General features: G+C 37.9%; 1 protein-coding gene across 3 annotated transcripts in view; it reads right to left on the bottom strand.

Moving 5' to 3' along the window:
- TSPAN9 (tetraspanin 9) overlaps positions 1-21,793 on the bottom strand; it is a 247,642-nt gene that overhangs the window by 93,985 nt on the left and 131,864 nt on the right. For 2 of the 3 annotated variants that reach the window (XM_072400384.1, XM_072400385.1), the window contains one exon: positions 12,940-13,019. In XM_072400384.1, the coding sequence (XP_072256485.1) occupies positions 12,940-13,002 (63 nt within the window). In that variant the 5' untranslated portion in view covers positions 13,003-13,019. Of the gene's footprint in view, positions 1-12,939; positions 13,680-21,793 lie in introns of those variants that run through there. The other variant, XM_072400383.1, reaches the window with a different exon arrangement.

Genomic DNA, 21,793 nt, shown 5'->3' with positions numbered 1-21,793 from the left:
ATATATATATATATATATATATATATATATATATATATATATATATATAAAACCAAAGAAGATAGAAGCTTTTTTAACAGTAGTAAATATATATATATATATATATATATATATATACATACACACATACATACATATAAACACACATTAAACATCTCATTCCTATCTTATGAAAAGAAGTGAAGGTGTTTGTCCAAATCAGAGCAGCCTAGGGGCAAATATGGAGTGCAGTAAATTAGCGTTGTCACCCTTGGACAGAAGGTTTGCTTGCAGAATCACCAAAAAAAGTGTAGTGTAGGGATTTGCAGGCAGCAATATATTACTTTTTATTCTAGGGTTTAGAGACACTTTACTTTTGTTGCTTTAAAATCAGCAGACAGGCAAACATTTCCAAAACTGTTGAAAAAAATGTTAGCAGTACAGAAAACAGTTTTCAACATCCCAGAATTCTCACCCATGCCTAGGGGATTGAATAAGGAGGAGGAAAAGGGTTCGTACACAGAAGTTAAGATTTCAAACAAAATAAAAATGAAAGCCAGTTGGAACCATGTGATCAACACAAAAGAACATTTTCTCTCAGGAAAAGAGTTGTTATTGGTATTAACATGATAATTAGGTTATTTTATAGGGCAATTTTATATACAAATAGAGCTCAGCAGGAAATCTCCACCATTTATCTTTCATGCCTACCAAAGGTTCATCTTCAAATAAATTCTTTCTTCTGAACAAAAGCAGAACAAGTTTCTCAAATGTTTTAGGAGTTAATCTTAGCAGAGTGAGACATTCACAAATCTTGTAATCTATTCAATAAACACAGGCGACATTATAAATGAGATTGTATAAAAGCGATAGGCTGGCTGGTTATAGAAGGGAGAAGGGCATGTTTGGAAGATAAATTACAGTTTGTAAATTACAAGATTAAAGAACGTGATAGGATTCGGTGAGCAGCACAACCTTTAAGCTACCCACCGGTAACATGACCAGATAACATAAACCAACTTCTTAGTTCTCTTTCTGTACCAGAGTTTGCTCTTTACTTTATATTATGGCAATGTTCAGTGCTGGCCACAGGAAAATGTAGTAAACCAACCTCCCAGTCCTATGATTACCATAACGCATTTGAAAAGCAGAAGGTGGAATACAGTACACAATGACCTAGCCATCCTATTGTAATTGACCAAATGGGGTACAAATTCTTCTTATCAACTTTCAGCCTAAAAGTGAACCTGTTAGGTGAATACTATTGCAAAAAGCAACAAGACGATTAAAGAGCAGACAACAAAACTGTACTAAATACCACTCCTATATATCAGCCATTACACAAATGCTCATATCGATATAGAGTAAAGCTTGGAATGGCCATAATACATTTTAACCACCACCCTGCCATTCAGCAACTGAATGCCAAAGCCAAGAAGGCTCTGGTGTTAGATGGCTAGGGTGGGCTTTGGAGACACCAGGGTACAGTACCTTGGACTAGAGCTCCTGAAAACATTTTAGATTACTTATATAATATTTGCATTTTTGGTGTCCTCTCTTTTCTTATTGGTATTTCATACATTAAAGGATAACTTCACTTTTATACAGTTATTCCTTGAACAAGCCCCTGCACCACCAGCCCTTCAGAATCTCATATTTCTATTTCTGTCCATTATAGTGGGGGGCTTCTCTAAAAGAATTCGATTTTCCTGTCCTTTTAGAAACAAAGAAGGAGGACTCTGGGATGGGTAAGTACTTCTATTCTTTAAAATATCTCCATATCCATCTCCATATTAAGGACTCCTAAAGGTGCTAATTGCATGCAGAGAAGGGCCATTTCAGATCTTTCCTGAACCTATCCCATTTAGGAACTGCTGCTGACTTTCCATTCATCCATTGGCTTATCAGTCACCACTCATAATATGTTTAACAGAGGCCAGAAAAACAGTAATGTGTGTGCTATTGAGGCTCTAGTGTGTGTATACTTTTTTTTTACACCTCCCTGCTCATGGTATAGGAGGCCAGCAGCAGCCTGGACTATGCCCCAACCATACCCTTTAGTTCTACCCCAACCATACCTTTTGGATGCTTGCTCTGTAATTGAACCTCTAGAAAATAAGGGAGGTAATGTGCACAAGTATGTTTGTAGCCAGCAGTGACAGAGACGCATACATGCATTTGGAAAGAATAACTAAACAACTTGTATGTGCAGTGGTTGGGTTGAATGTGGTAACATAGCAGGCAAATGTAAAAGAAAAAAAAAACGAATTCATCAAATCCTGATGTATTATCAAGACAAGAGTAGAGGCAGATTTATCACAGAAGAAATCTCGGTTGGTTACAATGACGTTTTCCATCTTCTTTGATAGATTTGATGTTCTCTGGCTTTATAACAGACAATCGTCAGCAACGCTTCAGGTTACTCTCATAGAACAAGGCTATTTGAGGCTGAATATTGGTCTGCTGTGAATATTGTTATCACTGATCTTCTTAGATAATGTATGCTTTTGTTTTTTTTTATTCTATGCTGACACTGATTGCAGATAAGCCTTCATAGAAATACAGGTGGATGGGGTTTTAAATGTATTACATAGCGATGTGCCTCCTGTTTTGTTTCAAAATAATCAATTTAAAACATTGTGTAATTTTTTTGTAGCTTACATAGTTTTTCCAAAGCATACCCACACTAACAATGTAGGATCACAAAAACGTACCTATCCTCTAAAATACTATCATCGAGAATACTTCCCACTGGTCATGATCATGTGACCAAATGCTGGCATTTTGTCATGCGGTCCTAGCTACATGAGATGTTCTGCATTCTAGAAGTGACAGCAAATTCTCTAGATGCTATCAGTTCTTTTTAGCTTAGATCAGGTGACTAGATGACACAGTTTGATCACAGGACATTAACTAGTTGGGAGAAGAATTCAAGAAAATATCATGGACAGGCCTACAGCACTTATGTCCTTAGATAGATGCTTAGTAATGCTGAAACATTAGTGTTTTTTGGGTCTTGTTCACACTGTGTCGATTTAGTTTCCCATAAACTCCATGGTCTACATGTGTATATCAAACTTTATGGCCTAGTTAACAGCTTGTGTTTGAGATTTTAGAGGTAGTTCAGACTGGGGTATGACTAAAAAACAAAAGCCCCTGATCTTGAGTAATTTGGGGAACAAATATTTCCATCACCCTGGGAGGAGGCACAATGGTGTCATCCTCCGTACAAGGAAAGCTATAAGTGCAAGATAAGTATTCTTGACTGTCTTCCTCCATTTTTTTTTTCATTACCCTGGGTGTTCCGGAACATTTTTAAGTAAGGTAAACATGTTCACTAGCCCTGTATGGCAATAGGTAGTCACTTTAAAGTCACATGAATTACTGATTTCATATAAACTACAATAACTCAAAATATGTTCTTACTACATACTTATACTTTTACACATTTTTAATTTAACACATTTACATACTTATTTTTTTGTTTTTTAGAAGTAACATCAGGTAGAAACATAATGCAGAGTAAGAATGCCTAATGCGGATCAATTTACTCTATAAACACACCAGTGACACTCAATGATTCATCATCAGCAATAGCACACACATTTCAATAGACATGGCAGCCACCCATGGGACAATAGGCTCGTACATGTGTCTTCCTCACTCCACACAACAATTGGATTCCTTTCTGTCCAGAGTGAAAGAGATGAGGAGGCTGTAACTGGAAGAAGAGGAGGAAGGGTATACACTGGAAAGAGATGAAAGCTGATTAATGGCCAATTCCATGCTATCCGCAACTCCAACAGCTGTCCAATCTGTACTTGTTAGGCTAAGTGCCAACTGTCACAGGACATTTTGTCAAGGTTCCCCCTCCGTCCATGTGAAACTCTGGGAAACATCAAGAGATTGTCCTTCAGCTACGACACAGGAGCCATTACATCATTTTTTCCATTACTTTTTTTGTCTTTTATTCAGACATTACCTAGGTGTGTGTGTATATATATATATATATATATATATATATATATATATATATATATATATATACCAGGAAAGTGCAGGTTAACAAGTCAGTTTGAAATGCACTTGGAAGAGGACTATCAAACTGATGTACTTTTTTTCATTCACTATGCCTGTTTTTGCCTTTTCTCCTACTGGATGGTGAAGTTAACAAAACTAATTGAATTGTCACTGTTCTGTAACAAACTAATTAAACATTCAGGATGAAGAGTTAAAGTGTATGATCTGCAAAGTCTATGCCACTGGATCAGTATGACTACAAGAAGTAGTAAGAGGAGGGGCAAGACCAGTAAGTGATACTCAACTGCAGCAGAGAAAAGGGTTTCCTCCCTTAAAACAGCAGTGTATTTAGATATTTACCTGAGAATTAGTCTAAAAGTTAATCATCTCAGGTTTTTAAGTAGGTTTTGTCAGGGTGAAGTATATCTATTGCTAATGTTTAGTTGAAAGGTACACTTCAGAAACTTTTTCTGGCTTGTCCTCTCCCAGACTCTGCTTCATTATTCATTTAAATCTAAATGAATCCATCTTTGTTATCTGGAACTTTTTCCTGACGTGTATTATCCTTCATCCCTGGCATGAATCTTTCTTCTATCTTCGCTTCATTTCATCGATGTCCAATTTAATAACGCAATTTCCCCTAATTTTCATGCTTATTACACCCAGACTCATGATGCTGCAGCACACGGCTGTCTTCCAGCCGTAGATGTAACAAGCGAGGAAGAGACACAGATGAGTTTATTGAGGAGCTATCCACACACTTCATTACTGACAGCTCCTCCCTGACAAGTTGGGAAGTGTTAGAAAATCTCTTGGTAAGATGAATAGCAGCATCAATATACTTATCAGACATGTCAATCTTGTCTTTTAAATGTGGGATTCATCCTAATATTTTTCTATAAGCATCCGCCCCCACACAACCAAGGTTTTCACCTTTTCTGGGAAAAATGCCGAGCATATAATCCCCTGCCTATCAATAAGAAGGCTCTACTTTTACTGAGCAGGCTGGTAAAATACCAAAGAGATGGTAACCCTACACATTGCACAGTGGTGACTAGAAAAATGAGGGTAGGCTAACCATAAAAATGGTGAGGACTTTGCCATTACTTCCTGGCCACTGCCAACTGCATGTGGAAATCCATGACAATCCCAACTTCTTCAATGGGCCTATGAGGCATTGGTGTCACAAAGGTGGAATGTGTACTAATCCCAATTTATTGGAGGAATTTGGGAGCATTGGAGGACTTAAATGACTGGTATCTCAAGCTAGTCTCATGCAACATTTCCCCAGTAGAATGTTCCCAATCTCCAACCACTTCAGTAGTAAGTAAAGCTGACCTTCTACCTGTTTTGCAAAATAAGTCAGTTCTAATCTTTAGCCCCACTCTTTTACAATCCTAATTGGTTTTTAATGTATTTTTATTACCTTTTTAACTTTATAAACCTCAGAAGATCAGGGGAACCTGTCTGTGGGAAAATGAGAAGAGAAGGGACTTGCCTAAAGCTACGTACACACGTCCAACGGTTCTTGCTCAGGACTCTCTTGGCTCTCTTGGTTCTCAAGGTTCTCTTGGCTCAGGACCGATATCAGGTGAGAATCTGGCGTGTGTACAGCACCAGTCGTCCATTGTCCAAATGACCGTCCTGGAAGATACAAGGACGACGAATGATCGTAATGAAAGTGAAGGGGAGAGCGTGCAGCGGAAGCCACTCCGTCGTTCTCCCCTTAAAGCAGAATGGTGCTGTATGTACAGCACTCGTTCATGCATGGTGCAGTGCTAGTCGTTCGAAAGGATCATTAAAGATCCTTTCCAACGACTAATATTGGACGTGTGTATGCGGCTTAAGGGCTGAAGCTAAGAAGGATATGCCAAAAAAAGCCATGTGGGACAAAGTGTTAGAGCTAGAATAGTCTTATTACGATAACTATTTTTTATACTAGAAGGAACTTCCACCTTAAGTTCCTAAACTTTTCCTGCACGGTGTCTCCGGTCTGTGAGTGCAGCATGTCCACACAATCAGTTTTCTGTATAATTACATATACTAAAAAGCAATGTACATCCTTTTCATTATTTCAGGGCCAAAGTTCAGAACAATTGTTGGGTTCTACTAAGGCTATTATGATAGTAAATTCTGTTACTTGTTTAGGAGTTAGGAACTTTAACCTAAAATGGCTAATTACAATCTACATTATAAGCTAACTTTTACAGTGTGGGGTCTGGTATTCTGGTATTACAATTGGTCTGGTATTCTGCACAGAGCTGGTAACCACAAAGCACTCCATTTGTTTTTTAAAACTTGTGCATGCCTTTGTTTCTTCATATATATATGTGTGTGTTCATAAATATGCGCATTTGTTTCCATTTGTCTCCTGCATCACATTTGCTTGAAGAAGCTGTATAAACATAGGAGCCCAAGACACACCAGTCAATCATCTTTCCAGCTAAATTGGACAATAGCTGACAAACTATCTTTGTACTATGTATATCAGCGCTGAGATGGGATGACAGCCATTCAGGCAGTAGACTGGAGCTGAACATAACCACCTCATCTAGATTTATATCATTACCCGTGTAAGCATAAACAGTACATCATCTGGAAGATATGTGATCGGGAAGGTGAAAAGTCAGCAGTGTATATAAAAGGGACACTATTCTACAAGTCATTATAATGACATAAATATACCTAGTGGTTCCATGCAGTGGAGTCCATTACTACTTTGCTCTGCTGTGAGTTTATAGCCATGGGAGTATGAGACTTTGCATACGGGAGAACATCTTTTGTTTAGACTATACAAAAACCATCACAGGGTTTGGGGGCTACATATATGTGATGAGGGTGTTTGAAACTTTGTGCCACTTTAACATAAGCCTGGGCACTGCTCATGTTCATTAAGAGTCCTTACAGATGTCCAAATTATTTCACCTTTTCTCACACAGGGGCCCATTACTGGGCAAGCCCACTACATATATTACAGCTTATTCTGTATTGTTTGTTTAATCAAAGGGGTCTCATTTATCAGGGCTCCTTACTGCACCTTCCTGTGAATTGTGGTGTCACTAACTGGTGTCTTAGAGTGAGAATGTAGCTGGTCTTCCAGCATAGAAAAAAAGCAATATACTCTGCCAAGAGTAAGAACTTGTCTCATCATCCATGTGGAGGTGTCAGATACGTGGAGTATTTTTCATGAGGAAATCTGACACATACAAACTGTTCTGCACGTAACACTACAACAAAGTGTTTAAGGATCTACTTAAGCTGAAAAACAGATTGATAGATAGATAGATAGATAGATAGATAGATAGATAGATAGATCGATCATTTAGGAGCATGAGGCGTGTATATGTTCTCTAGGTATACCTGGGATAGAGTTCTCTTGGATAAAGTATACTCCTCTAGCCACACTGGAAATGTGTACATCACAGCAAACAAACACATCTGATAAATGTAACCTCTAACTCAATGAAATTTAGTTGGTGCTGCAGTTTTAAAAAGATTTAACTATTTTATAAACTATAGCATGTTAAAAATTACATTACAGTTTTTGGATATTTTATCCTACAAGTACACTTGTTTGCCTGTCATTAGTTAGGTTATGTGTGTGGAATAAGCCCGTGTACAATAAAATGTTGTCTTGTTTTAACATTTCACAAAACAAGATGTTAGCTGTGTACAGAAAAACACTTTCCCAGGAAAACTTCTAAACCCATGCAATGTATCCTCTAAATACGTTTCTGTGGCCGTATGTGTAGACAGGATGATTAGACTTTAATTTCCTATTATTTTCATGGAGTGCTGCCATATTACCCAAATTTATGTCAACGAGTTAATTCATTAGGCAAAATGAAAATTATAAAAAAGTGATTTATGTCCCTGCTGTGCGATACTAGTAATAAAGAAGGAATAGTTAATTAAAGCAGGGCGAGGCATAAAATTATAGCAATAAATCAACCACTTCCTATAAATAAGGTATATATATTTTGCTGCCAGGCATATGAGGAAAACGATTGCAAATTTACTAAAATATCTATAATTAATATGCAAAAGAATAAAACTAATCAGGAAATTGTGACTGCCCAGCTTAAGACTTTATATTATATTACCCATACAACTAAGGGGGAATTCCAGGAAACTGGCATATTGAGAACCTGAGATTCGAGAGCTTCTAAGGCATTGATGTCATTGAATTTCAAGTCAAGCTACATGTGAAAGAGGTGCTAGCTCTTGTCTCCATTCGAGTTACACTTTAATATTTTCCTTGCCTATACTGTAATTACATGGGGCCCATGACAGCTTCAAAATCAAGCAAATATTCAGGGAAGATCAAGACGTGTCATATCATCAAAGCTTTATTCCATTTTTATGCTGGTTCTGAATATATTATTGGAATTCCTAAAAAAAACTTGACCTTTTGATATAATAATTAAATTTTAATAAAAGGTCATCTTTCATGCAGACTGGTTCCTCTATATCCTCTGTGTGTACACCATACCAGTACAATTTCTTTGATATGCTGCATCTCAAAATCCCAACATCATAATTAAAAGCTATAAGCATGCTTGCTCTCAGCTCAGACATCTTTAATCTCTGTAAGAAGCAGGAGCAGATGGTACAAAGCAATCACAAAAACACTGGTAATAAACACAGACCTTGCAAATACAAAAACACTACAAACCGTAAGGGGAGAGTAAAGAGGACCTGTAGGATCATGCTGAACAACAGTAATAGTGAAAGGCAACAGAGTACAGAAGGGCTACAGCACATGGGGAAACTTGGAACCACTTTGTCATGGGAAAGTAAATGATCAAAAAGAAACAATGATACATTATAAAATGTATAAATAGTTCAAGGAAAACATATGGAAAACTATGATATTTGCAACTATACAGATAAAATACCTAGACATGCACTGGTTACAAATCAGGGCTCATTTATTAATGTTGCATTGTGTTACTGCAAAGGTGACAATGCTGCATTCTTTAAAACTCCATGCAGATATAAAATACATAGAATGTTGCAGATTTGTACTGCAGTAATACAACATCAAGTTGGTAATTATCTACATTAGAATTGGTATAAGCCTACTGAAGTCCATGTAGAGCAGAGGTTAGAATGGAAGAGGGACAAGCAGCACAAGAAGCTAATCAGTTGTGTTAAAGTGCTAAGGAGCTAATAAGGAGCATGCCGATAGGAAAAAGAAGCAGAGTACACTCATCAGTTTGCTGCTTCACCTATCACTGTCTAGTCACATGCTGGAGGAAGGACAAGACCTGTAAGCATTACTTTACTGCAGCAGAGGGTATGCTATATTAAGAGGTTGTGTAAAGTTCAGAATTGGTTAGAAAAAGCTGTTTCTGTGGCAGGTTTATTTCATCTATGTTTAGCAGTCAGCCTTACTTTAACAATACTTTGCAATTCCGACACATCTGGTTCAGCTGTTTATCAGATCAACTGCCTGGCTGTTGTTCAGGCTTTAAGGACTAGGAAGTCAAAAGTCATGACTTAGCAAACTTTGGCTCCCCAGCTGCTGATGAACTATAGGAACCCCACGCAAAGACATGCTAGGACTTTAGTTTCATAGCCTCCTTAACCTCCCTATTATCGTTCCAGCACATAAACATTTAAACATTGTATAGAGCACTGATTGCCTATCCAAATCACCTATATTAAAGTACATAATGTCAAATGGGAAATTACAATTAGCCAAACTGGTCACTTCACTGTCCTTGCTTATCTTTGATCTTTTAAAGGGGTATTTTTTTTTAGCAAGTACACATTTGATATATCACTAACATTTCACATCTCCCTTGCTGTTCCTTATTTTCACAAGCTATTTAAAAGATGAAAAGACTGCTGGGTAAATGCCAGTCTCCCTCTAGTGGCCAGTCCAGTGTATGTCAGGCAATTTATGGAGGAAAATATTGATTTTTTTTTTTGCCATTTTTTTTAAATCAATGCACATTTAAATAGATCAGCAAGTGTAAATAAACTAATCATTATGTGTTGCCATTAACAAGGTGTAACTTTATACATACATGAAGGCAGCCATATTTCTATATTACAATATCAGGTTCTGATACTTCTTAGTAGTATCATAGTACTACAACACCCTGCAAAAGAAGAGTTATAATACTTACCCGTGACAGTGATTTTTGCTTTATTCCAGAGCTACAAGGGCTGGGGAATCCTCAGCATCTGCAAGTGTCAGCCTGGACCCCCATTGAATGCTTAGCGGCCAGCAAGTGCAACCACAGCATGTAGTTGGGTTCCAGGCATCTGAGAAGTATGTCCAATGCTGAAGATCCACAGGGTTGTGTAGCTCTGCCACAAAGCAAATATCAGAGTCACCTTCAATCTGGCTTTTATGTTTTACATTTCTGGAACTGCAAAATGTTTGGGGAATAATATTGCTTTAATGACCTATTATGCATAAAGCTGATCTCCAGGCAAATTCAAAATACACAAATATTTAGTCTCTGTATTCTATAATACAATAGCCAGTAAGTTGTGCTGCAATGATCATGTGATAACAAGGCGCATCCTTGGAGAAGGAAAGAGCAGAGTGACAGAGAAACAAGCTGCTGCTTCTTCTTTCACTGCCCATTCACAGGCTGGGGGAGGGACCAGATCTGTGGGTGTCTTAATCAGTTATCCTGCCCTTCCAGACAGGTGTAAGCTGTGTGGCAGAGTTGTAAGATGTATTATATATTTCTGTTTGCCTGGAGTTCAGCTTTTAACTCCAAATTAAGGCAAAGACTTCACTGCCCTTCTCCGGTCTCAGCAGACTCAGGCTTGCAAAATAAGACAGGAAGACATTAGCCCTGTACTGATGTCAGATGACTGTTGCTGGAAACAATCTATGGTGAATGAAGGAGCTTTGGCACACAGCATCATTCAGTTCTAGCAAGTGACCCCCACTGTGCTCTCCTCCATAGGAATGCAAAGCAGCCAATCCTGATCATGGCAGATTGATGAACAATGTCAGGGGGCTGCTGTACACATATCAAATGAGACAAGTACGACCATACGTCTTGGGTGAGAATCATCTAACGTGTGTACATGGCTTTTGACTTATACTCCATGCACATAAATACGGATAAACTACAAATAGTAGAAAGTCTCTATATTCACCTAAAAGGAAAGCAAAACCACCATGGATTCCATTTCATTTGGAAATAAATCTGGAAACAAATTGTAATAATTCTTTGAAATGACTAGAATTTGGAATATGAGGGCTGTAATATAAACTCGCCATGCCTCTGCTGCTTTCTGCAATGATATCGCAGGCTGCTGCTATGACAGAATATATTACGGGTTGCGCAGAGAGTGCGCGGCAGAAAGAGCGAGTTTAATCGATGGTATAAAGTGCCACATAGGGGCTTTTCACTAACTAATAATGCGGCATAAGCACATCTATCTTTTTCTGATTACAGCTGGGAGATCACTGCACTGAGCCTGTTTTAAATAGCAGCCCAGCCTCCTTGCTGGAGAGGGAGTCATAGGGGATGGGGGGTTCCTAGGGTGGTCAGTTTAACTCTTTTATTACCACACCTGCGTCACTACACAGTCAGTCAGGCGACAGAGGTCTTTACTTATATCCCAAAGTGGACCTGCTCTTTAAGCAGGCTCCTTCATCCGCAAGCCGGATCAGATCAGTGCCATGTGCCGAGCTCATCTATCTCAGAAAATGGGACTGTGCCAAAATCAGGAGTGTTTCCTTAACCCTTGCTTTTGGCATGTATACAATTACCAGCATGATGATCCTTTTATTTTTTCTTTGTAGTTCACAAGAAATAGCAAAGGTGTCTTTGGTGCATTGCTTGCTTTTACTGTATGGCCCTTCCATCCCCCTTCCCCCAGCCTGATAGTCAAAAGTTATTTTAATTGTAGCAGCTGGCAGCAGCTTGAAAGATGGCTACAACTCCAAATCCATAATTAATTATCCATGCATAAACCCACAGAGCCTGGGGTCACTTTGGTCAGTATCCTTAAGATGACACACAAGTGCATAATGGGCAATGTGAGTTAAATGTCAATTTACATGCACTTTGTGACCTTATATTGCCACCTTCAAAAGTTGGAATATGGATATATATATACCATTTTTATTCATAATATAAGTATAACCCTTAGCCTGACCACAACCATCAAACCATACAATATCTAAAGAGAAGCAAATAATTATTTTCCTATTTTATCCCTTAGGGTCACCTGATTATTATTAATGCCTCCTGCTCCATGACTATGTTGCTGTCACACAAAAAAATATTGTCTGCCAAAAATGCTGCATGTTTAAATATCTGTTCCCAATGGCTGAGCGGATGCAAGTCAGCATCTCAGCAAGGAATCTGCATGCTTGGATTTTGCAGTTAAAGGGAAAAAAGCAATAAATCACGAGGCTGGTGTGTGATCTTGTCCTGATCTGAAGATGATTGGCCCATGAGAGGAATAATTGACTCCTGCAGCTACTGTAAGGTATTTGCAGGTCTGAGATGGAAAATCTAGTCATACCTGGTAATGTAAATGTTCAGCATGCAAACTGCTCCAGCTGTGCCTTTTCAATTTGAAAGTTTGGCCCAAGAGGCAAATGTGCATCATTTTGATTTTTGGCAGCAGAGGTAGAACCATGTACAAGAATTGTATTTGGAAACGTACAAAAATATAATAAATTTATTAACCGTGTATTCTTATAAGCCAAACAAATCATGCAAACTGTAAAGCAATCATTGCTGTTTATTATTAACCCTTATGAATATGCAGTAGCTCCAAAAACCTTGTATGGCAAAAACTTAACCCTGAATTTGCTGCACAGATGCTGCCTTATGATATGGAGTAACTGGACAGGGTTCATAAAATCCAATAAGGTGATATAAGGTTAGACAGGGCAATACAAATGCAAAGACAACTTTATATAAAAAGAAAACATAAAGTTACACTTACCCAAAATATCAAGTTAAAGAGGAACATCATGTATTTCAAACAACAGAGGCAGCCACGAGCCATGTTGCACTTTTTGAATTCTAGAAGAAAAACAAACGATAGATCCAGGTAAAACACAACATATTTGCCACCTTTAGGAGCGCTGTACTTGTCCCTTTTCACGCCGGCATGACTCTGCGTACGAGATCCCGAAGTGCCAAAAAAAGCCCCAGCTGTGAATCCTCGACCAAAGTCCCTACTTGAGGTAGACGGTTTTGCCGAATCCCTGCTATCCACAGATGGACTTCGATGTATGGAAGAGTCCTCACTACTGGATTTTTCCATAGTCCTTCGCTTGTCCCTTTCCCAGGCTATTGTTTAGCATGTCTCAGCATTAAATCCGGCACAATGTGGAAAAGCAGCTAATAGCCAGATCCCTATTCACAAACCGGACACCCTCCAAGAGTCCCAGAGGGAGGGGGTTGACAGAGACAAAAGCCCAACTTAAGATAATGCCATTCATCAAGTTTAATTTTTTGAGAAAAAATGGATTGAATTTTGTGTTCCAGACTTGCAACAATGTAACAAAAAATGTTTGAGACCCTTAAAAGGATGCTACATTGGTGAGATATTGGTGGAAAAAGCTTCTAGGGTCACCTAGGAGACTTTACAAGGCTAAGGATTCACAGTGGGAGCTTGTCAGTCCTCCCCAGTCCCCGTTTTCAGTTCTCTCTGCTGTTGGGTCTGTGTTTGGCTGCTGAGCACCATCAGCAGCTGCTGCACTAGTGGGCAAACCCACAGAAAATCCCTGAGCCAGCGCTCAAGTAATACAGCTTAGTCTGTCAAGCCCTCCCCTCCTGCCTCCCAATTAGCCAATAGAGACTGAACCGTCTTCCAGGCTCAACCTACATGACATAATATCTTTAAAAGGCTTATTCATTTAACTTTGACTATACAAGTGCACAAAAGAGAATCTCTTAAATGTCAGGGGCTGCTCTGAAAAAATAAAGCAAAGGGGACTGAATGAAATCCCTTCAAAATATTATATAGATGAAAGATGCTGGGGATGAATATTTATCAGCTGCCATTACAGAGACATTTGAACCCTCTTCTCTCTCCCATCTCTGTAACTTTATGCAGATGGAGAATTTGCATTGACTGGGATGGGGGACAGTCTGCACCTTCATCTGCCGGATTCACAATTACAGAAGCATGAAGTCATTTTCACAGAACTATTTGGAAAAGGCAAATTAAAGCTGAAGGAATGCGCGCAGCTTTTGAAAGCGTGCAAATTCATTCCCACTCTGTGCATTTCCATGCGTTTAGGACATGTGCACATAGCGATTGTTTTGTGCTTTCTGCCACACTAGTCTGCCCCAGCTTTGTGTTGGAATCACTTTGTACTTGTTGGGGATATATGAAATAATTAACTTTTGTTGGGACTAGAAGCTATAAAAAATACGCAACAGTTACAGCTAAGTGCATCACAGTCGCGTCAGGGAAAGCAGAAGACCTGATTTTTCTTTGCTGCAGTTAGGTAACACTTACAGGTCTTATCCCTCCCCCTGTCTGTGATTGGACAGTGAAGGAGAAGCAGCAAATGGATGGGCTCATTTATCTGCTCTCTGTTCTTATCAGCGTGCTCCTTGTTGTATAACTGATTGGCTCCCTGTGCTGCGTCTCCCTGCCTGAGCTCTGCTGTACAGAGGATTTCAGAAGGATAAATCCAAGTCCAAATCACGGACCTACACAGCATGCAATATAAATACATTTCATTATAAATTAATAAATACAAATGTGCATTACTTTTTTATCTGCTTACCAGATTTAAAGTAGATGTACAAGCTAATGGATTAACATGGATTTTGCTAGTGTTGTATATAACTATTTGTTATATAGGAAATATACCGTTTTCAGTGCTGCTGATCCCCTACATCTTTTCGCAGCCACTTAGATACAAGATATTTCTCAGATTGTAATAGTGACAACAGTTAAATATGCCTCCACAATGTCCATCAGCACAGCTGCCCATAGTCTCCATTAGGAAAGTATGTGGCAGGGTGACCGAAGCACAACTAAGGGACAGTGACATTGTATTGTCAGAAATATCCATGGTAATAATAGGCACACCAGCAAAATGAATGCAAGTAGCAAAAACTGCAATACAAGGCTGAAAAAGTATCAGTGTACACCAAGAATCACATAACGTAACACACAGCTATGGTTTTATAAAGAGCAAACAATTTATGTACACAATACTGCACATCCTGTAATGTAGTGTGGTGCAAATATAGGCAACACAAATCACACACCCAGAATGGGAAAATTGGTACTGTACCACAAGGTCTGGGGTCTAAACTGACTTCTTTTATTCAAGAATAACTTGTTTTGTTGCACCCCTTCCCACTTAAGTTTCCATGTCAATCACCTGGGTCAGGGAGCCTGCGCTCTCATGTTTGTGAGTTTGCTGTTCCATATTTAGATTCCAATATGTCATATACAGATAATAATACTCCATCTAGTGGTCATCTGTATAATTATGAATGTGACCAGAAGGAACCTGACAAAATAGGAAGACGGGAGGCTTTGCTTTTGCTTTGCGCATTGCACATAAATCAAAATTGTCACCCCTCATTTTTATAACCTGAAAGATGTCTATAAATATTCCTACAGAATCTTGTTCCAGATCAAAAACCAGGAACAACTGCTGCTGTGTGCAAATGGAGAGGACGCAGCGGAGTGTCTCCTGCTTCTCCCTCCCCTCTCCACTCTATAGAATGAACAGTGTTGTCTGCATCATACTAGGATCAATGGAGGGCTGAATATAAAGTGATTCAGGGTATAAGTCACATAGACACTGTCCCTTTGCCAGGTGACTGTGTTTGATTAAAGAGGCCCTGTCAACAACTGAAAAATATGCAGGTAAAAGCACATAACAATCAAGTAGTGTAAATGGTTGTAGTGTTTTTCTTTTCCATAAATGTTTTTTATGTGCTTATAATGTGCTTTTGAACATGCTAGATCTTGTAACTACTCCATGGATCCATGGTCTAGCTCAGCCCCCCTCCAACTTCCACTTCATACCCCTCTCCTCTGTTGGGAGTGCCCAGATTGCAGAAGAACACTATGGAGCTGCCATTCCTAACCAGGGTTCCATCAGAGGATGTTAGGGGTTCCTAGAACTGTGGCTGATTGACTTTCCATTTGATATTACCTGCATAGTTCTGGTGCCAACACCACCTGGTAGAGCCGGCTATATGACCCCAAAGATGTTTTAGTTGTCTATAAAGATGATATTCTAACCACAACTTTATAGAGGGAATTCCTACCACTTGTCACTAATTTAGAAGCCCTTTAGCTCCCACTGAACTCCTTCTGACATTACATCCAAGATGGCGGAAACCAGCAGCACTCCCAGGTATTTTGTTTGGCTACACAAGGGAGGCTTTTATGGGTAAACATTATACTTAAAATATGTTAGATGCAGATTTTATACTATTAGAAGATGTTGTTGAACTTAATGGTCTAGTGCTAGGATCTCTTCAGGAAATACAATCTAATATAGGGTGAGCCAGGCCTGCAATTCAAGCTAGTATTGGATTTTACAGTAAATAAAACTATTTAAACATCAACACCAAATCCTATAATTCAAACTAATTTCTTTTGAGTTGTATTGAGTTCTTTTTTTGTGGCTAATAAATATTTACAAAACCAAAAAAGAGAAAAAAATATTCCTGCACTGTTTCCATAATGCATGCCCCTAGTAGCCGGCTCTTTCCCCAGCGGTGTCCCTGTGCACAGACTGGTAATAATACCGGCTTTTAAAGAGACTTAATGTATGTAATTATAGCAAGGTGTTTATGTTTTTTCATCTTCAGCTGTGGGCTGCACTCACTGGGGTCCGGACAATGGCTGCACCACCAGGCGGAATTATACGGGGCTCAGGTCATATGCGTTCACAGCGATATCTATCATAATTACGCTCATGTCAGGGGGCATGTGACCGCTGATTTAATTTGCCATTACTATATGTCTGATGCTAGCAGGGTCAGAAAGCTGCTCTGCTGTGTGTAGAGCTCCTGATGTAAAAAATGTTATGACAAAATAACTCCATCTAAAAAATGACCCTAATAACAGGGCTACTTTGTATCTGCAGCAGGCCACTCAGCTGATGTGCACATATATATTTACATACATATATATATATATATATATATATATATATACACACATGCTGTATGTATGGCTAAGTGCATCTCAATATATATATTTACTATGTGAACAAAGGTAAAGGATAGATAGGTGGACAGATGATCGATAAAGGTTAGATGGACAGACAGATATCATTAATCTTTATCAGAAGATAGATGAAAATTTGATAAATAGGTAGAGAGAGAGAGAGAGAGAGAGAGAGAGAGAGAGAGAGAGAGATAGAGAGATAGATAGATAGATAGATAGATAGATAGATAGATAGATAGATAGATAGATAGATAGATAGATAGCTGCACTGACTTCAATCATCATCAAAACCTTTGCACATGATTGGATCTTTGGAATGTTTCCTTTAATTGAACTCATTTACCAAGATAAGTGAACATTTACTTTGTGAACACACATCACTCCTGTTTTGGGTCACTGTTTTGATTTATTGTTTTTTCTCCACTGTAGGGACTGTTAGGTCAATTTGGTAAAAATATGTTCCAAATAATATCAATTAATTTTGTCAATTACAATAAATGGAAAAGCTGAGCATAAAAAGGAATTGCTAAGTGATGTCTAAGTGATTTGTCATTTGTGCACAATATAGGTACAATATTGGTACTAATATAATATACTCACCTCCTGCCAGTGTATATCCTTTCAGAACACAGAATACAACAGTGTCTGATTTGCTCCTATGTTACCCCTTCCTCCTCCAGCCGGGGCGCTGCTGTGTGGGGTATTACATGGGCTGATATAAAAACAGATTCAGTTACTTACACCAACTAGACTTAAAAATGAAATAATATTTTTTTAATGACTGCACAATTGCATTAATTTGTGCTGTTATATCCGGCTGCAGTTCAGTTAAATAACCTTTATATCTATTAATTAAGCACACTATTACTACTAAACCAATAATTATGTATATATTAATGTAAGTACAAAATAATGTTTCCCATCAGAAAAGTGCCTTTGTTCTTTCCAAAAAGGTTTTACTAATTTCTTTTAATTTGTTTGGACATGTACAAAGTAAAAACCTAGCCTTGCAAAGGACACATAATTAAATAAGTATGAGAAACCGTTCTGGTAGTTAATAAAAGCAAATATTTGATTGGCTGGTATTGATCAGCAAGCATTTATGATTTGTGCATATGTTATTTAATAGATCTGCTATTTTTCTAGGATGGTGGAGGTTAATTTGAACTGCCTGGACCTGTAGTGTTGGCCATGAGCCCAGCCCCACACTAATATACTCTGGTCTCATTTATAGTGGGTAAATCCCAGGAGGTTCTATGAACCATTATACTTAATCCTGCATGCAGAGTGTGAAAGCTGGTAATTTTCTATTAGATGTTGCTGGATATTGATGTGGTTAAACCAGAAAAAAGGATATTTACACATTTAAAATGCATGCTGGGCAGATTAAATATATAATGGTAAAAAACGTTAATAAAAACAAAAATAAATACAGAAAGGTCTATTTCTGGCTTTTTCATTCCTTAAAGCTAAACTCCAGGCAAACATTTAAATACACACAAATACATTTATTGGAGCTGTAATGCCTATCAATTGATTTGTCCTTAATAATAATAATAATAATAATATTAATAATAATAATATAAATAAACATAAAGGCATTTTTTTTGTTATAGTTAAGGAACACAGTGTCTCCCTCCAGCTCAGACTAAAACTAAACACTCTACAGGTAGTAGATTGTCTCAAGCAATTACATTTAATCTCATATGTATTATAAGTGGTTGCAATTGCCAGTAAGTTCTTATATGCATGGCCAACTTTAGATTTTAATTCCTATAAATATTATTTGTAAATGTCTAATTTAAAGAACAACTTTGAGAAAAATACTTCTAGTTAACATGAGGAACATTGAGTGCTGAACTTGATCCTAAACATTCTGCAAATTAAAGACAAATAAATATTACCAAGTTATGTATGGTTTGAAATAAACTAGTAATAAAACACTGCCATTAAAGAGTCAAAATCTTTCTTTTTCTCCACTCAAGACCTTGCATAATCCCAAACACTTAAGAAGAATTATGATTTTCATAAAACTTCCAATTTACTACTGTAAAGGTTATAATCAGAAAGGTTTAAATTTCATGGCACGCCATTTGAAAGTGGTGTCTTGCTGCTCCATCATTATGGTTCATACATCTAAAAGATCATTTGGAGACAGGTAAAATACAACTTTGCACTCCTCCACCACAAGACCGCAAGACAATTTTACAGCTGCAGAACTGTTTAACACACAATTCTTTTCTTTGTTTCTGCTTCTTTTTGGAAGAGTTAGAAGAACAGCCACTAAATGAGCTTTTGGATGGACAATCACAAATTTGTCTTAATTATTTACTGATGGCTATGAGACTTCAAGTTAGGACAACTGGCTGCTTTGAGGAACAATTATTATAAAATCAGTAACGTATAATTCTAATTTGCAAGCCCAGCAAATGTCGATGAAATTGTATGTGATTTTTTTCTAAATATTTTGACCTGAAATCTGTTAAATACTTGTAAAACTAAGTGGTCAGCAATCCTGTCTTGTTGCCTTGGGTTGTACCAGCAGGAACACTATAAAATGGTTTGTTTCTCCCTCACACTGATAGAATAAAGCTCACCTAAGTTTCTTTCAAACCCACTGGCCTACACTGTAACACGTTTTCAATATACATGTCTTAAACCCAGGTTTCTCTTAGCTGGCCATGTGGGGTCCATTTAATTCTACTTCATTTAGATGGAAGGTCTATACTCATGCCCTCAGCTATACAAAGTGGCTTGGCTCCAGTCATAGGAATGGATGGGCACTGTGCTGAATGCACATGGAATTTAGGAGTGGTGAAAAGTATTGTGGTAGGGGAACATTTAAAAGAAGACTAAACAGTTTGATACATGGAAATCAAATGCTAAAACACACTCCTCCAACACATTGAAATGTGCTTAAAAAGATCTGAATCAATTAAATATTTAAATTAAGTGCTAAAAAAACAAGGTCTTTCCACTGGACAGCAGCTGAATCTTAGTAAGCGGCCAGTCTACCGGAAATCTTTCCTATGCCCAACAGGCACATAAGCATTCATGCTTGTATTCTAGAAGTGTTCACATTTATGTGACCTTTAGACATCTTCAGCTCAGCTCTCTTTTACAGGGAAACAACGGTATCCTGACTGACAGCATTTTCCCCTGTTACTGAAAAGTCTGCATCTGTCTACACTGTCCTATCCTCAGTTCTGTGGTCACGTCCTACTTTTCACAAGTTGATGCTCTTCTGATGACCGGAGGTCCCTTTATATGGGTATATGAGTAAAATGGGTATATATGTGCTGGCATAATAGAATGCCAGTATTAATCTTGGATGAAAAGTGTACTAAGGAAAAGTGTAATCTGCCACTGATGAACTTCAAGTCTGATATTGTTAGTTGTCAGGCTGTCTTGTTGATCCACAGACTTCCATAGTTGTGTAGTCACTGACACATACCAAATAGAAATAAAAAGAATATTATCTGCTACAGTTTGGAAGAACTTACAGGTCTTATCCCTCCTACAGCCTGGGAATGGAACGCAAAAGGAGAAACAGCTGGCTGATAACTCTTTGTCCTTTTGCTTTTCACATCAATCCTTGTTAGGACATAAACACTGCAGCACAACTAATTGGCTTCTTGTTATTCTCCTCCCTATCACATTCACTCTGCACACCTCTATGCATTAGAATCTTCTGAATTTTTAGTTTGTTTTATGAACCCATGCCCAAATATGTACATTAAAGTATTTATCCCTGCATCTAGAATTAAGGAGTCGTTGATTTTTATAGTTTACAGCTTTTGTCAATCTTGTCAATTTGCCAGCCATACAATGTGAACCACCAGCAGGTGTTTATAAAGCCAACCACACACTATTCAATATTTTCAATGATGGCTGTCCACCCACATGGTCAAGATCTAAAGGCACATTTTTATTTACTGTCTACTGTAAAGAGTAGGCAATCCTGACCTATATGTGGCCCTCAAGGGATGAAGCAGCCTTGGATTAGGTGATCAGTTAAACAAAAACATTGATAAATTACCATTCGATCAAAACAATTCATATTTTTGATCAATATTTTAGCAATCATTGTTCTGAAATTGAAACCAGTTTCGGTTTTGCAATTGATATTTCAATTACATAAAATTGGCAAGACAGACAATAATTCAAATCAATTACTGAACAAGTGAATGCTAATTTGAATACTTAGTCGATCACAATGTTAAACAGATTGCAATAATGGTAAATAAAATCACAAAGGGCTTTATTTATCATCAATCTGGCATTCCCTCAAACATTCCCTGGTGGGAATCTTTCAGGTACATGTATTTTAATCGCAGTAATTGATTCCCACCAGGGAATGTTTGAGGGAATGTCAGATTCCCTATTTTATAAATACTGGCCAAAGTGTATGCCTATCAACAAACTCCCAGAGACCTGTGTTTATTTCTGTGATCTTTAGGAATTATTAATTTTACATTAAGAACAGCAAAAAAAGAAAAAGAAAGAAAAAAAACTTTTTTTTATACTTTTGGAGCACACTGGAAAAACAAAATGTCTAAACAGCAGGATCCGTAGTATATTTTAAATGTTAGTGGAGAAAGGAGAATTCTTTGGTCCAAAGTGGTATCATAGCTCG

The sequence above is a fragment of the Pyxicephalus adspersus genome, chromosome 2 (genome assembly GCF_032062135.1).
Source record: "Pyxicephalus adspersus chromosome 2, UCB_Pads_2.0, whole genome shotgun sequence".
NCBI classification, from domain to species: Eukaryota; Metazoa; Chordata; class Amphibia; order Anura; family Pyxicephalidae; genus Pyxicephalus; species Pyxicephalus adspersus.
This window is presented reverse-complemented; position numbering and strand designations above follow the sequence as displayed.